This window comes from Eleutherodactylus coqui, chromosome 12 (genome assembly GCF_035609145.1).
Source record: "Eleutherodactylus coqui strain aEleCoq1 chromosome 12, aEleCoq1.hap1, whole genome shotgun sequence".
Lineage (NCBI taxonomy): Eukaryota > Metazoa > Chordata > Amphibia > Anura > Eleutherodactylidae > Eleutherodactylus > Eleutherodactylus coqui.
Genome location: NC_089848.1, coordinates 86,276,589 through 86,295,247, shown reverse-complemented (window position 1 = coordinate 86,295,247; position 18,659 = coordinate 86,276,589). Strand labels below are relative to the sequence as shown.

The 18,659-nt window shown below is 42.5% G+C and overlaps 1 protein-coding gene across 5 annotated transcripts in view; it reads right to left on the bottom strand.

The window, feature by feature from the left end:
• Nucleotides 1–5,008: 5,008 nt before the first annotated feature.
• Nucleotides 5,009–18,659, bottom strand: part of DYNC1I1 (dynein cytoplasmic 1 intermediate chain 1) — a 379,676-nt gene continuing 366,025 nt past the window's right edge. For all 5 annotated transcript variants that reach the window (XM_066584515.1, XM_066584520.1, XM_066584516.1 and 2 more), the window contains one exon: nucleotides 5,009–5,380. In XM_066584515.1, coding sequence (XP_066440612.1) covers nucleotides 5,273–5,380 — 108 coding nt within the window. In that variant the 3' untranslated portion in view covers nucleotides 5,009–5,272. The remainder of the gene's footprint in view (nucleotides 5,381–18,659) is intronic.

The window sequence follows — 18,659 nt, the reverse complement described above, 5'->3', positions numbered from 1 at the left end:
GAAGCCGCCCTGCGTGGAGGCTGAGCCCGCTGTGGTTGGAACAGAGAGAAGTACACGAGTACGCAGAACAAGAGGCTGAAATGTACTGGGAGGTCAACGAGGGGACGGCCTCGGAGCTGGTGGTCTGGGACGCATTTAAAGCCTTTACCAGGGGATCCTTTACCTCGGCTATTGCCGAGCATAGAAGATCCCTAGGGGCCCGCCGCTTGGATCTGGAACGGCGCCTTGATTTAGCAGAGACTAGGCACATAGCAGACCCCTCCCCGGAAACCACTACAACCCTGGGTGCCCTGCGACGGGAATATAGACTACTGCTCATTGAATACACTAAGAAGAAACTTCTGTATTCCCGCCACCGGATCTTTGATCAGGGAGACAAGAACGGCCACTTACTGGCCTACCTGGCTAGAGAGGACCAGACACTGCCACCGATTACGGCGGTGTGTGATGGCACGGGCACTCTAATAAGCGATCCCAAATTAATTAACCAAACGTTCGCCCAATTCTACGGTGATTTATATACCTCCAGGCTGGGCTGTACTGAAACACAGCTCCTGGCATACCTAGAGGACATTCCCTTGCCCACACTGAGTGGAGACAGCGCGGCCCACCTGGATAGCGAGCTGAGTATAGAAGAAATAACGGAAGCCATTAAGGCACTTCCCAATAGGAAATCACCAGGTGTGGACGGGCTCCCTGGGGAATGGTACAAAAAGAATGTGGAAACCCTGGCCCCGCGACTCCTCACATTATATAATTCTATTATGCGAGAGGGGACATTACCGGACACAATGCGTAAAGCCCTTATAATAATGATCCCCAAAACCGGGAAGGACCCCACGGACTGCGTCTCTTACCGCCCCATTTCTCTTCTTAACAGCGACGTAAAAATAATTGCAAAAATTCTGGCGACGCGTATAAACTCGGTGTTGAAAGAGATCATACACGCGGACCAGTCCGGCTTTATGCCTGGCAAGAGCACGGACATGAACCTAAGAAGACTCTTTGATCACTTATCATACAAACACACTAACTGTGGGAAGCGCACCCTGGTATTCATAGACCAGGCAAAGGCCTTCGACTCAGTAGAGTGGAAGTACTTATGGGCGGTGATGCGGCGGTTCGGATTCGGGCCAACCTTCATTAAATGGATCGAGATCTTATACGACTCCCCAGTGGCCAACATTAAAACTAATATACATGTTTCTGCCCAGTTCTCCTTAAATAGAGGCACAAGACAGGGCTGCCCTCTGTCCCCCGCTTTGTTTGCCCTCGCCATAGAGCCCCTGGCAATCCAAATTCGAACGTCACCAACAGTGAAGGGATTTAAGCTGAACAACTACGAGGAGCGCATAGCGCTCTATGCAGATGACACCCTCCTCTTCCTTCAAGACCCGGGGGCGTCTCTAGACGCGGCTCTGGCTATATTTAGCGCATTCGGCACACATTCTGGCATCAGGGTCAACTGGGACAAAACCCATTTGTTGGCGGTGGACCCTGGGGCCGCCGAGCTCCCTCTACCCGCCCCGCTGAGTTGGACGACCCAGACCACCTACTTGGGAGTAAAGGTCTCAGCGGAACTATCCGCCTTCTACAACTCCAACTTGGTCCCCCTCCTGGCCTGGGCCGAGGAGGTGGCGATACGCTGGGCTTCTCTCCCGCTTACCCTGGTGGGCAGAATAAACCTGCTAAAAATGAAACTGCTACCAAAATTCCTGTACATATTGCATAATTCCCCTATGCTAGTCCCAAAAAAATTCTTTACCAGGCTTCGTGGGATAGTGCTGCGTATACTGTGGAGAGACACTACACCTAGGATTAAGTTGGAGACCTTGTGTCTCCCGTCGAGCGGAGGGGGACTGGCCCTACCGCACTTTTACTACTATTACCTGGCTAGCCAACTGGTATACGCGGGATGGTGGATATGCTCGTCAAACTACAACCCAGCGGTGGGCCTGGAACGTAGAATGGTGGACCCTACGCAGAACCTTCGGGGACTGCTACTGAGCGGCCCCTCATCCTCGGTCGGCCCGCTGCCCACGCCCATGCTGGTGACGCTGGAGATCTGGCGGCGGGTCACGAGACTGTCAGCTGAAGAGGAGACAGCGCGATCCCCACACACTCCCCTCTGGAATAACCCCAAATTGCCACACTTCCAGAGCCTCCCGGAGTCTGCCTTCTGGAGACGCCGGGGCGTCAATGTCCTCTCCGACATAGTCAGTGAGGGCAAGCTCTGTACCTTTATGCAGTTACGGGTTGCCCACGGTCTGCCCGAAAATTCTTACTTTAGATATTACCAACTACGAGATGCGGCCAGGGCTCAGTTTGGGGGTTCGTCTGTCCCACTATCCATGACGCGACTGGAGAGCCTGGCGCAGATGTGCAGCCTTGTCAGGCCGCTGTCGAGTTTCTATGCTCATACAATGCGACATCTGGCCCCACTGGGCGAGAGGGCCGTACAGAGATGGGAGGTGGACATTCCTGATCTGACTTCAGGGGAGGATGAGGATATACTGGACGGATCTGGTCCCCCCCTGGTTAGCGCTAGAGACAAGCTCATCCAAGTCAAGTTTCTACACCGCATATACTACACCCCCTCCAGGTTGTGCACAATGGGCCTGCTCCCTACTGCAGCGTGCCCACGATGTATGGTGGCGGATGGGACGGTCATGCATATGTTTTGGGAGTGCGCGGTCCTACAGGAATACTGGCGAGAAGTGCTTGTCTTTATGGAAACTCACCTAGGGGCACCAAGGATCATGCATCCTGGAACGTGCCTTTTTGGGCTCGTGGGAGACCTGCCGGTGTCCGCGGCAACACGTACACTGTACAAGCTGCTTCTCTTTTATGCAAAAAAAGTGATTCTACTTAATTGGAAACACCCTGGGAAGCCGACTAGGAGCGCATGGGTCAGGGTCGTTAACGCCGAAGTCCCAATGTATAAGCTGACGTATATGGCCAGGGGGTGCCCTGAAAAATTCGACAAGATCTGGGGTGGCTGGGTGAGTTGCTCAGCGACGGCGTCGGGAGAGCCAAACCAGGTGGTAGGGGGGGAGTGAGAGAGAGAGAAGGACAAAAAGAGAGTCATCTGCTCAATTTAATTTAAAGACCCAGTGCTCAGAAAACTAACTCTTTTTTCCCTCCGCTATTCCCACAAAAAAAAAAAAAAGGAGGAAGAGGGGGGAAGGGGAGAAGGGAAATATTTTTTCCTTTTTCTTTTTTTTTCTCTTTAAGAGAGTCGCGCCAGGGGGTGGGTGGGGGGGGTCTAAGTTTAAGTCCTTGTTTTTGTTTTTGTTTTTTTTCTGATTGATTACAATTGATCTATCCAAAAGTTAAACTGTTGTTCAGTAATAATCAATAAAGTTAGTTTTTTAAGGGGGGGGGGTGAAAGAAATAAAAAAGCACTAGCCAGACATAGCATGCTAAGAAGAAATATACCTATGTATGCAGGCGGAGACTGCCTCTACCCTGTTTTCATGCAATGTACTGTCTGCTGAACCTGATACCTGTGGTGCCAATCATCTGTATTTATATGCTTGTTTATTCCTGGCTAAATAAAATTCCTTTAAAAAAAAAAGATTCTCGCTGGATCGCAGGAATGTGAATAATAATTCTTCTGTGGTAAAGCACCTTAAACACTGGTGAGCTACTTTTTTTTTTTTTACTGGTAAAACTGGGAATGTTGTCTCATTTGAACGAACGCATGAGCAAGTGACGTCACCGCTAACTCATTCACAATCATTCGCGCTTGTGCAGCCTGCTTAGATAGATTATCACTGAGAACCGTTCACTTCTTCAGTGCGTCATATTCCTGTGATCGAGCCAACAGTGATTTTTTTTATGCCGGCTGAGACTTAAAGACTGACGGGACGTGCAAAATTCTCATTATTCACTCGTTAGCTTGCATTTAGATGTAACGATAATCGCTCACTTTCGTTTGAGCGAATTCTGAGTGACAATCGTTACGTGTAAACGGGCCATTAGGGTGCATTTACACTGAGCAACGATCGTCTAATTAGTTGCACAGAAAAGTCGTAGAAGAGTGTGAACGGTAGTTGGTTCAAAGTTTTTAGACCAAATGAGAATCGTGGAGAGAGATCCTGCAGGCAGATTAGTTCACGAGTTGTTCAAATCTAAACGACTGCCTTTACACTGGCCAACTTCTTATTGACCAATGACTATTTTGAAGTGGGCTAAAACGAAACGGTGAACAAATTATCGCTCGTTACCCAGTTGATGGCCGTGTTTACATAGGACTGCGTTCGCATTCGCTCGTTCAAGTGGTTGTTTGGCCAGTAGTCATCCCGTGTAGTACTAAGAGGTCAACTGGAGGCCCCCAGTTCACCATGGTGTCTTATAACGGAGGAGCCTAATTTTTGTATTGCGCTCTCCTATTCGAATGGAGGCTTGACTGTAGCATTGGCAGAGAGAGCCCTACCAATCTTTGGTCCATTATGTCATCAATAGTTTCTTACCTCGATCTACCGCACCGATAGAACACCGGCGGTCTGTCAAGGACAATGGCATATGAATATAATTCCCTTCATCTATCACACTGAAGCCCAGATTTGCCCAGATTTCATACTGACTTTTCCATGCGAGAACCTTTCTTATATGCTCATTCTTGTCCTTGCAACACATTCTGTGAAATGCCAAGAAGACTGGATGAAGGGAAATGACAATAGCCGTGTGCCAATTCCTAGCTGGTTGTCTTTTTAAACTTCTCAACCTGTTGTCCTGACCAAAGTAAAACAAAAATCTTCATCTTTCTAGGAGTTAACTACTTCAGTGCTGCCGCCCTTTAAATAGGAACGTGTAACCTTTTGCCCACAACTGCTAGACATATTCTACTTCCTGGCACAATGCCATCGTCATCCCCATGTTTCATAAGATTATTAATGTCCCAGGCCTGAATGAACTAGCGTGTGATTCATTCTACTATATGGTGCAGTTCTTTGTGAATATATGTATTTTTCCTTTCTTCCCCGGGAATAACTGGCGTGCTGGATCTGATATACTTCATTTAATTAAAATACTGGCACACAGTGAAATATTTGTAGACCAGGGAAGGACAGGAGACAAGAGTGTAGATTGTCTGCACAATGTAGAGACAGGACAGGATGTCTCGGCTGGGCACTATTTAAACAAAAAGCTGAAGGTAGAGGAAGAGGAGGACTGGTGGCGCTTAGAAAGATCACGGCAAAAATAATGGCGCTGTTGGTACATTCAGTTACGGATAAATATTGTGCTGGTCGTCGCGAACATCGGGCAATCAAGTTGACAATTCCACAGCTTCTTCTTCTCCATCGCCTCGGTTGGCGCGGATCTCAACCAAAGTTCGGGCAAGCCGGCCCCATTCATCACTGTGAGGAACAGCAAACTGCAGGGAGAGAAAGAAGATGATTTGTACGATTAAAAAATGCAAAATTCTATATACATAATCTGAAATATAAAGAATTATTCTTGGAAGTGTCTCAATAGGTTAGGCATGTCCTCACCAATAATGTCTAAATTATTTATGTATTCGGGAGCTTTTTTATACCAGAAGCTTCAGCTGCTGTTCAACGCTGGTCAGCTTGTTGGTCTACCTGTTTCTAACTCTGTACGAACAAGATCTTTTTACTCAGACTATTTGAAAGAAGGTTTGATAGGAAGGTTTATCATTTCTCCGATGGATGAAGAATGAACTACAGATCATCCAATGAGCACATACGCATCCATAATTGGTCCAAGTCCACTTTATGAGTTAGACATATCCCTCACTGGAAACCACGACTTAAGGATCAGAAATAAGTGTGACAAGTAGGGTGCATACTGCTTCATGGCTCTGTGTGAGTTCTAGGCGAGCCAAGGAAAGCTATGGAAGTAGTCTTGGCTTCTTTGACCCTAAACACCTTCTAGTTTTCCTGCAAGTCACTCTTATGATATTCGGGCTCAAACAATATACGGTCACAAATAATGATTGTTTGCAAGAAATATTATGCTGCTACAAGCTGGGTAAAACCTTTGTTTAAAGCAAACGGTTATCTTTTATCGACAGCCAAGTTATGAGGCTCAGTCCTTTGACCCGAGTTCATACAGTAGCAGAATCCGGGGAAAAAAACAATATAAATATTAAAATTACAAAGTCGAAATTCTGAATTGTTATTGGTCCCATAAATGATGTCAGATAATCGGTATTTTATTGCCTGTGGTTAGTGCTCACCCAAAGCATAAAGCAAGTTTCAGAAGAAGAAATTCAGCAGCAGATTTTCATGATGCTCAACGTTCCACAAACCAAAACCAAATGTCAGCATTTCTATATCCTTAACCCTCCCGTCACAGAACTGCTTCATCTCTCACTCCTCATTTGAAGAATCTCTTCTTACCAAGCTATACATAAGGATACCCTTCTGTCTGTTGATGTCAGCTACGTACGGGTTCGTCCACCAACTGGGTATTGGACTACAATACAAGTTTAGTCCCCAAATAATATGTGCACTTATTACTCTCCATTCCTTGATTTCTATTTCCCCTCTTTTTGACTTATTTTTAATTATATTATGGATATTTTAATGTGCACATTTAGTAAAACTGTCCAGCTTATGACCGTGTTTTCTTCGGTAAGGGATGTGAAAGCTGGACAGTAATGAAAGATTCCTGATGGCGTAGAACTCTGGTTTAGTCATGACATTTGAGGATAATGTGGAGGACCAAAAAGGGATCCTCAACGGAACCAAGTTGATTTGAAGCACAAATGATGTTGGTCAATCATTATCTGAACCAGCTCATCGGAGAACACAACAATGTTTGAAAGAGATGAAAGAAATAGAGCAAGTGGACAATCAGTAAGAAGATAGATTACAACGAATCAGAAGTCCTGAAATATTCCTGCCGTGGCCAACAATATTGTCCTGGCATAGGGCCTACTAGCTAGAGACGCTGAAGCAAGACCATAGAGAAGTAAACATTTATGTCCTACTTAACCCACTCATCTTGCATTGCACAACCGTCCTGAAAGGGTCTATATGCCAGTTTTCGCTGAAAGTAAGCACTACCCTGGTTTTCAGGGGAGGCTTGAAATATAAGCCCTCCCCCAAAAATATGCCCTGGCCAAAGTACATGAAAAAAAACAAAACATCAATATTCACTTGGCCGGCATTGTCTGAGAACCCTCGCGATGGTCCCCAGTGCAGCAGCAAGTGGCCGTGTCCTCTGCACTGAGAAATCCTCTTCTTTCTGGTGACGGGGGTTTGAATACCTCGCCTCCAGCAAAGCGAGCGCTGGGATTGGATCAAGTGCTGGCTGTGATTGGCTGCCACTCGATCCAATCACATTGCTTGCTTTGCTGGAGGCGGGGTATTCAAAGCCTCGTCACCAGAAAGAAGAGGATATCTTAGTGCGGAGGACACTGCGGACTTCCGCATCGCCTTCAGAGATTAGCAGTGCAAGGCGCCGGGACGCCGCAGACCAGGTGAGTAAAAGCCCCCTCCCCTGAAAATAAGACACGGTGCCTCTTTTGGGGCAAAAATTAATATAAAACAGTGTCTTATTTTCAGGGAAACAGTACTACAAACAAATTAGGAATATCTACTCCCTGCAGTCTACTCTGCATGTGGTTCAGTGATGGGGAATCAATTCAAGTGTGCCGAGATGAGAGTTGCTAAAATGGAATTTTTATGTGGGTTAATCTCTCCGCAAGTTTTTACTATTACTCTGAAAAAAAATTAGGATTTTATGTTCTTTCTGCCGTTTCCATTCTAAAGGGTGTCTGTAACTATGGCAGACCCCTTTTAAATAGTGCAACTAAATTTGGGAGGTCCCCTTGCATGACCATTTATTCTATGGATGTGACCATGTGGTGCCTCTTGTCCAATCAGATCATGTGCACCGCGTGTGGGGAATACACATCCTGAACAGTGGTGCCTATTCATTGAGCAAGCCCTAACTGCTGAAGGCTTTCAGGTGGAGTTTCACTTTATAAAGAATTCGATTTTTTTTTTTTTTTTTAATTTTTTATGATTGAACATGGCATTTATTTGGAAAGAGAAAAAAAAAGGCGTTTTTCTCTCCATTTCATATTTTATCTTAATTAAATTTGCGAATGAAGTGACCTGCCAAACCGGCTTACCACTGTCTGGATGTACGTCACGGTCCTTATCCCTTGTACCTTCCACGGGAAGGATCAGTCATGTTTCACCCTTGAAATTAATTTTCAACATAAACCTCCTGAAGACTTTCCCTGTTTACAGTGAAAATACTGCAGAAACGCTATAAAAGACTACAGGGTTTAATGAATGAGGACATCACATATCCTGGTAATAGTGGTTTGGGCTGTAGGCTGCTTCTCTGTAGATTGCAATAGGGGTCCCTATAAAAACTACCATGAAGTAGCATTACACATGCAACCAACCACATTAGGAAAAAAGGGCCTTTAAAGAGCTAGCTAGAGGGCGAAATGTCACTACATGGTGTCAAAAAAATAGTAAAATCAATCAGCACAGCCAAGAGAGGTCACATAAGTAGTGGACTGCGGCGCCCGGGCCGCAATCAGTAAGTGGAGCCCAGGTTGCGTCACGTCAGCCCCAGCTCACATGATCGTGCCTTTAGCGCATGCCCACTGGCATTTGGCGCTGGCCGCGGATGAGTGCTTTCCTGTCACTGCAGATGTCCCCTTCCTCAACATCTGTGGCATATGGACTGATTGGACAACAAGGAAATGTTTCCCCTAGGTGGCCAACCGGCCATAATGGAAGTTTACTTATAATGGGCCCGCCTCTACATGGGCATCGGTGATTTTCCTGCTTCATATGTTTGGTGAATCCTGCCTCCTAAGTACCTGTGGCTATTTATTCTGTGTGGGGCCTATTCACTTCTATCTTATACTGTGATGTATACATTGCACTTCCCATCTGCATTATACATCTTCCCTATCCTCTATTAGGGACAGACTAGACCCCCTAGGATCCTGACGTTGCGCCGCCACTATTGGGGCAATTACCCTGCTTCTAGGCAGACTCTGCCATGCCAAAGTTGCTTAAGGATAGTATTCCCGTCCCCATATTTCTGTTGGTGTTACTTACCCTATTTTGTGTTACCCACATTTTGGCGTTATATTACATGTCTGTATTTGTCCATTGTGGACATTGGTTACATCTAGATCTGTTGTGTTGGTGACGTCCATGGGGGGCGCTGTATTTGTGCCGTACAGGAATGTAACATTGCGTACGAAGAAATCTGTTTTTGAACTGACGGGTACAAGGCTCAAGTCTTTGAAGCCTCTAAAGTGGTACCTCAGGTGCAATTTAGGGGGTGCAAGTATGCCCATTAGGTCATACAAATCCCTAATCTAAAAATGACCTTCCATGTAGGAAATTTCCTTTTTTTAAAGGAACTTGCTAACACATGTAATTCACATCCAGTCTGCCACCAGTTCCCCCATTACCCCCTCCAGGTTATGGTCATCTGGTTAGGTTTCCTATGACGGTGGTATATAATAGGATCATCATTTGTAGTAAGCGCATCATTAATTCTATATGTGTTATACCGTGCCTGCCAAACACACTTCAGCAGGTGGCCAAGATATATGAACCCCGTTCCGAATGCCAGCACTGACTCAAGAAATTTAGTGTGATGTCATGACAACAACATACACATTTTGGTCAGAGGCGCAGCGTGTGCCAGTTGTGGCCGAAGTGTCGCAGAAGTTTTACTGAGCTGAACTAATGTTCTCAGGTGGGAGGATCTGTCCGTGTTATTGCTCTCTGGAGTCTGATTAATCATAGAGCGAGGCCAGACCTGATAGGAGGATGGTGGATTCACGGATGAGACAAGAATAAGGTATTTATAGAGCAGGGAGTGGCAGCTCTCACCCATCCAGTAATTCCAAGCTTTACCATATGTCATCATGAAATATTTTTGGCATCACTTGTCCACCAAGGCCTAAATAACTTTACCAACCCCTATGGAATAGAATGATTATGTTGTCGGTGACTCTACTGCACCAGTGATTGATGGGTTAGGATCAAAACCGAGCAAAACATGGTGAATAATCGTAACAAATGTCTGAATCCACTTTCCCATGATAAATTTATTGTGTTGTGCAACTTTTTGCACTTTTAATTTTTTTGGTAAGTCGATCTTTACAACTATTCGTGAGATAATTTGGAACATTACGGCTAGAGATGAGCGAGCATACTCGGTAAGGCGATTTACTCGAGAGCATCGCCTTTTTCGAGTAACTGCTGGCTCGTCTCTGAAGATTCGGGGGGGCCGCGGGGGGTTGCGAAGGGGATCGGGAGGGGGACAGAGAGATCTCTCTCACTCCCCCCCCCCCCCCCCCCCACACACACACACACCTGATCCCCCCAGCCGCCCCCCCCCCCCCCCGAATCTTCAAGGACGAGCCAGCAGTTACTCGAAAAAGGCGATGCTCTCTCTCTCTCTCGAGTAAATCGCCTTACCGAGTATGCTCGCTCATCTCTTGCTACGGCCCATTGAGCTTAACAGTCCAATGCACTGAGTTGCACCCATTGGTGTAATGGGTGAAATGTAACATGACAGTGTGCGTTTGGTGCTGATTCTTTAGTAGCTGGATTCTATATTATTTAACGTCTGTGGGGCAGATCAATCCGCATCTGTCCTTGTACAAAACCCGATTAGACATGCTGGGTGTCACCTATCTCATCGCATTCAACCCATAAGTGGCAATAGTGGAGCTTGTAAATGTGGATCTATGCTCTCCACCCCATCACAACCAAGAAATACATCTTTCTTCAGCTGAGCTGAAAGTACATACAAAATGAGGCAGTCTGGACAATTAAAGGGGTTGTCTGGTTACCGGGCAACATCCCTATAATAGAGCTGACTGTGGTATAAAACTGAGCTACACTTACCCCTCTGGTGGATCCAGAGCTGCATCCCCAGTGTGATTCTGGCGTTTATTGTGATAGCTGCCATCACCAAAAGTCAAGTGACTGCTGCAGCGTCACGTTCTTAAACTCCTGCCATTGTGGCACTCAGGATGTGAGGGCCAATGCCAAGAGAACGAGCCTTGATGCTGCAGTCTCTGATTGGCTGCAACGGTCATCTGACTTCCAGTGACAATAGCTGTCACAACAAACATCAGGGCTGCAGCGCTGGATCCTGGCGACAGCGGAGAGGTAAGTTCAGGTCAATTTATTATTTTACCACAGTCAACCCTATTAAAGGAATGTTGCCCTGGATTAGCAAAGCTAATAGCCAGCGAATGTCTACTTTCTATCTAAACCTAATTTCTCCTCAACTAATATCCATCCCAAGAAAAAATGTGATGTCTTACCCTAAAAACAGTGCACCATTTTTCTACTTCTCCAGTCCTGAGATCTGTGACATTTCTGTATAAAGGTGGTACAAACATTATGGGTCTTGTAGAAAACAAAAAGGTAAAACCCAAGTATCGCCAGTGCGGGTTAGAAAGTGAATGCTACTTAGCAAACAGTCTTGTGCAGTTGGCAAAAAGAACAAAGGACTCCATCTTTCATATCGGATTGATTACACGAAGGAGTTTAGACTGGGGAACTTAAATGGTCACTAATCGTTCAACAACCTTGTGCTTCTATGATAACTAGCAAAAGCGCAGATCCCTTTATTCACTTAAAATAAACATTTTGCGATAAAAAAAATCCCTCTAACTTGCTCTCCTCTACGGGTCTCACTTCCTTTTAACTTGCTGGCCACTGCCTGTTGTCAAATGAACTCCATCTCTAGCACCAGACATCAAGACAGATTAGGAAGTGAGGGGGGGCGGGGTCCTTTACTTCCTGCTGTCTCATGTAGCCCACAGAAATCTATAGCGTTGAGAAGAGGAGCGAGTTGCTGCCAGAGCAGAAAGACTTAACACAGAGATCTTGCTGCAGCTTCTAGTTAGTGTTTTATCATACCCCTGTGCAGGAGTCACATCTACACTGCTCAGTACTTCTCTACGATTTTGTCCATGCTGCTGTTCTTCTCTATGCAAAGTGCGTGCGAGACCTCATAGTAGCTAGTCTCCACCCACCAACTCAAGGAAAACTGAGAATTAGAGATGGAGCCTGCAGAGGGGAAAACTGCTCAGGATCAGTACAAGACAAGCACCCTAATGTATTTGCGCATCAGTACAAGAGAAGTAAAGCAATTATTTACATTACTGCATGTGTTGAAAGTGACTCAACTTTTTAAGCTAGGACTACATGCCAACTTTGGCTATGGCACAGTTCATGTGACCAAGGATTGCAGTGTAACCCTGCGATATCGCAAGCTATTAGAAGTCAATGTGGTCATATGGTGGCTTGCAAGCTGCCATGACTGAATTATTGCAACAAATACAGCAGGTTTGGATTTCTTGTGATCTGAAGGGTTGGGGCAACTTGCAAGAAACTTGTGGCCTCATTAATTTCCATTAGCTTCCAATGTTGCAGGGCTATAATGTCACGTCACCTGTAATGCAGCCAAAGTCACCACGCAGTCTTATACAGATCTGTCCTGTATGCAAACTATAAAGTGTGCCCAGGTGGACATACCCTTTGGTACCGCTCACAGATTTAGATTACTGCAAACTACACAACCTTCTACACACTGCCATTCATTTGAATGGACCTTTTCTAGGTTGTGTCAGATTCCCATTGACAGCGATCTCCGAGTAGTGCCAAAGGGGTTTGATTTTTTTCAATCTGGAAATCGGTGGTAGTCCAATATCTGACGCTTCACCACTGTGACCTCCTCACCTTGTATCTAGGATCAATAAGGTCACGATGACTGGGATTTCCCCTTTAACACCCTGGTTTTTGATATGACTCCTCATCATCACACTCTGTTTGTCACCTGCCTCGCACGAGCAGCGATGACATAAATTAGATGAATGTAGGTTCTCAGCGATATTTCACCCTTCTCTGTTTCTTGGAGTACATATTCCTGAGTGTCTGGAAACACAGCTGTGAAATCGTAAGATTCAAAACTGAATGGAATTACCAACCATAAAAACAAACGTTTAACAGTAATTAAGGATCCCGCCGCAATGTAAAATACTATTGGAAGCGACATATGAATAGCTTTAACGAAAAATAGGGAACGACTGCCAGTGGAGGATCGACTTACCAGCTAAGCTAGGAGACTAAATTAGGGGTGCAGGGAGGATTTCATGGCTGGTTACAGGGGGTGTGTAGGGACACGGAGCAGGGAGAGTTGAAGCGTTGAGCTTCAGTACTCCACCCTACCCCTAAAATCAAATTGCCTATAGCTACCAGCCCTTGAGTCATTTAATATTCACCCATTTCTGGTCACATTAGAGATGTCGGGTGACAACCACCGATGGAAGATATTCCATTGTCCAGAGATGCAGTCACTCAATCTGCATGCTTCTAAGGATTCACTTGTACTGTAAATCTATGTGCAAATCTGTACATTACACTCCGAGAACCAAAATACCAAGTTGTATAGTCCTAATTACAGTTTTGATACATGTACCTTCTGCAGTTCTACTGAACAGGATGTAGATTACCAGAGAATCCTACGATCATCTACAACCGCTTCAGTAAAATCATGAAGAATGATACATGGCTGCGAAGAACATCAAAAAGAGAATCATTGTGTCATACTCCACCCCCTCCTGCCGTGAGTGAGACATGGTACAATGTATCAGTTATGGCGGGAGTGTAGACAGATACAACACAGAACGCTTGTCAATGAGCCCAATACAGAGTGCAATATTAGTGCTAGAGATCCTCCTCTCAGACGGTCCAGGACCCTTTTACACGGGCTGATAATAGTTCCAATTCTTGCGGAATCCCGAATATCTGAACAATTCAATCAGTGTAGATGCTTGCGGCGACTGAGTGAGGAACGGTAATTCATTCTCTCATCGTTCTGTTTCTGCACACATAAAGACTTAACGATCATCGGCCTGTGTAAACAGCAGGCTCTTTTTATATGAACGATTGCCTGTTTACTGTTAATGTATGCGGGAGAGTGATCTCTGGCTCCTTCCACCTCCATTCTCTGGGCAAACCTGCGCCATGACAGTCATTCTGTTTTAAAAGGGCTCTAAAGGGCAGGCATAGTCACATACAGACACACTTCTATTCTTGTGCATTTGGGAGAAGTATTATAGTAGTTATATTAGTAAAAAGAAAGTCCGCCTTCATAGGTATGGAGAAAATCTTAAGCCTTTATTAATAATCAGTATCACAGCATAATAAAAACTTGGAAGGCGTTTCGGTCAGCATCCGAGGGTGAACAAGGTCGTATGCTGACCGAAACGCGTTCCAAGTTTTTATTATGCTGTGATACGGATTATGAATAAAGGCTAAAGATTTTTTCCATACCTATGAAGGCGGACTTTCTTTTTACTAAAATTCCTATTGGATATCGTGAAGGACTACACGAACTGCCTAGGATGGATACATAGCCGAGCCACAAGGATCAAGTGTATGCAGGGAAGAGGGTGAGCGTTTGTTTATTCTTGTTATTATAGTAGTTATATTCTTGTACATAGGGGGCAGTATTATAGTAGTTATATTCTTGTACATAGGGGGGCAGTGTTATAGTAGTTATATTCTTGTACATAGGGGGGCAGTATTATAGTAGTTATATTCCTGTACATAGGGGCCAGTATTATAGTAGTTATATTCTTGTACATAGGGGGCAGTATTATAGTAGTTATATTCTTGTACATAGGGGGCAGTATTATAGTAGTTATATTCTTGTACATAGGGGGCAGTATTATAGTAGTTATATTCTTGTACATAGGGGGGCAGTGTTATAGTAGTTATATTCTTGTACATAGGGGGGCAGTATTATAGTAGTTATATTCCTGTACATAGGGGCCAGTATTATAGTAGTTATATTCTTGTACATAGGAAGCACTATTATAGTAGTTATATTCTTGTACATAGGGGAGCAGTATTATAGTAGTTATATTCTTGTACATAGGGGGCAGTATTATAGTAGTTATATTCTTGTATATAGGGGGCAGTATTATATTAGTTATATTCTTGTACATAAGGGAGCAGTATTATAGTAGTTATATTCTTGTACATAGGGGGCAGTATTATAGTAGTTATATTCTTGTACATAGGGGGCAGTATTATAGTAGTTATATTCTTGTACATAAGGGAGCAGTATTATAGTAGTTATATTCTTGTACATAGGAGCAGTATTATAGTAGTTATATTCTTGTACATAGGGGGGCTTTATTATAGTAGTTATATTCTTGTACATAGGGGGCAGTATTCTAGTAGTTATATTCTTGTACATAGGAGGCAGTATTATAGTAGTTATATTCTTGTACATAGGAGGCACTATTATAGTAGTTATATTCTTGTACATAGGGGGCAGTATTATAGTAGTTATATTCTTGTACATAGGAGGCACTATTATAGTAGTTATATTCTTGTACATAGGGAGCAGTATTATACTAGTTGTATTCTTGTACATAGGGGGCAGTATTATAGTAGTTATATTCTTGTACATAAGGGAGCAGTATTATAGTAGTTATATTCTTGTACATAGGAGGCAGTATTATAGTAGTTATATTCTTGTACATAGGAGGCACTATTATAGTAGTTATATTCTTGTACATAGGGAGCAGTATTATACTAGTTGTATTCTTGTACATAGGGGGCAGTATTATAGTAGTTATATTCTTGTACATAAGGGAGCAGTATTATAGTAGTTATATTCTTGTACATAGGAGGCAGTATTATAGTAGTTATATTCTTGTACATAGGAGGCAGTAATATAGTAGTTATATTCTTGTACATAGGAGCAGTATTATAGTAGTTATATTCTTGTACATAGGGGAGCAGTATTATAGTAGTTATATTCTTGTGCATAGGAGGCAGTATTATAGTAGTTATATTCTTGTACATAGGCGGCAGTATTATAGTAGTTATATTCTTGTACATAGGGGGCAGTATTATAGTAGTTATATTCTTGTACATAGGAGGCAGTATTATAGTAGTTATATTCTTGTACATAGGAGGCAGTAATATAGTAGTTATATTTTTGTACATAGGAGCAGTATTATAGTAGTTATATTCTTGTACATAGGAGGCAGTATTATAGTAGTTATATTCTTGTACATAGGAGGCACTATTATAGTAGTTATATTCTTGTACATAGGGGAGCAGTATTATAGTAGTTGTATTCTTGTACATAGGGGGCAGTATTATAGTAGTTATATTCTTGTACATAGGGGAGCAGTATTATAGTAGTTATATTCTTGTACATAGGAGGCAGTATTATAGTAGTTATATTCTTGTACATAGGAGGCAGTAATATAGTAGTTATATTCTTGTACATAGGAGCAGTATTATAGTAGTTATATTCTTGTACATAGCGGAGCAGTATTATAGTAGTTATATTCTTGTGCATAGGAGGCAGTATTATAGTAGTTATATTCTTGTACATAGGCGGCAGTATTATAGTAGTTATATTCTTGTACATAGGGGGCAGTATTATAGTAGTTATATTCTTGTACATAGGAGGCAGTATTATAGTAGTTATATTCTTGTACATAGGAGGCAGTATTATAGTAGTTATATTCTTGTACATAGGAGGCAGTAATATAGTAGTTATATTCTTGTACATAGGAGCAGTATTATAGTAGTTATATTCTTGTACATAGGAGGCAGTATTATAGTAGTTATATTCTTGTACATAGGAGGCAGTAATATAGTAGTTATATTCTTGTACATAGGCGGCAGTATTATAGTAGTTATATTCTTGTACATAGGGGGCAGTATTATAGCAGTTATATTCTTGTACATAGGAGCAGTATTATAGTAGTTATATTCTTGTACATAAGAGGCAGTATTATAGTAGTTATATTCTTGTACATAGGAGGCAGTATTATAGTAGTTATATTCTTGTACATAGAAGGCAGTAATATAGTAGTTATATTCTTGTACATAGGAGCAGTATTATAGTAGTTATATTCTTGTACATAGGAGGCAGTATTATAGTAGTTATATTCTTGTACATAGGAGGCAGTATTATAGTAGTTATACTCTTGTACATAGGGGGCAGTATTATAGTAGTTATATTCTTGTACATAGGGGGCAGTATTATAGTAGTTATATTCTTGTACATAGGAGGCAGTATTATAGTAGTTATATTCTTGTACATAGGAGGCAGTATTATAGTAGTTATATTCTTGTACATAGGAAGCACTATTATAGTAGTTATATTCTTGTACATAGGAGGCAGTATTATAGTAGTTATATTCTTGTACATAGGAGGCAGTAATATAGTAGTTATATTCTTGTACATAGGAGCAGTATTATAGTAGTTATATTCTTGTACATAGGAGGCAGTATTATAGTAGTTATATTCTTGTACATAGGAGGCAGTATTATAGTAGTTATATTCTTGTACATAGGGGGCAGTATTATAATAGTTATATTCTTGTACATAGGAGCAGTATTATAATAGTTATATTCTTGTACATAGGAGGCAGTATTATAGTAGTTATACTCTTGTACATAGGGGGCAGTATTATAGTAGTTATATTCTTGTACATAGGAGGCAGTATTATAGTAGTTATATTCTTGTACATAGGGGGCAGTATTATAATAGTTATATTCTTGTACATAGGAGCAGTATTATAATAGTTATATTCTTGTACATAGGGGGCAGTATTATAGTAGTTATATTCTTGTACATAGTGGGCAGTATTATAGTAGTTATATTCTTGTACATAGGGGGCAGTATTATAGTAGTTATATTCTTGTACATAGGGGGCAGTATTATAGTAGTTATATTCTTGTACATAGTGGGCAGTATTATAGTAGTTATATTCTTGTACATAGGGGGCAGTATTATAGTAGTTATATTCTTGTACATAGGGGGCAGTATTATAGTAGTTATATTCTTGTACATAGGGAGAGTATTATAGTAGTTATATTCTTGTACATAGGGGGCAGTATTATAGTAGTTATATTCTTGTACATAGGAGCAGTATTATAATAGTTATATTCTTGTACATAGGGGGCAGTATTATAGTAGTTATATTCTTGTACATAGGGGGCAGTATTATAGTAGTTATATTCTTGTACATTGGGGGCAGTATTATAGTAGTTATATTCTTGTACATGGGGGCAGTATTATAGTAATTATATTCTTCTACATAGGGGCAGTATTATAGTAGTTATATTCTTGTACATAGTGGGCAGTATTATAGTAGTTATATTCTTGTACATAGGGGGCAGTATTATAGTAGTTATATTCTTGTACATAGGGGGCAGTATTATAGTAGTTATATTCTTGTACATAGGGAGAGTATTATAGTAGTTATATTCTTGTACATAGGGGGCAGTATTATAGTAGTTATATTCTTCTACATAGGGGCAGTATTATAGTATATTCTTATACGTAGGAGCAGTATAATAGTAGCAATATTCTTGTACGTATGGGCAGTATTATAGTAGTTATATTCTTCTACATAGAAGCAGTATTATAATAGTTATATTCTCGTACATAGGGGGCAGCATTAGGGTGCGTTCACACGAGCGCATAAACGGCGCGTTTTTGCGCCCAATCGTATATACATTGCAATCTGAGGCGTTGGTTTCGAATGTATTCGTTCACACGGGCGATTTTACGGCGCGTAAAAACGGCAACCCGAAAAAAAAACGGAACACATGCGACCGAAATACGCGCCAACG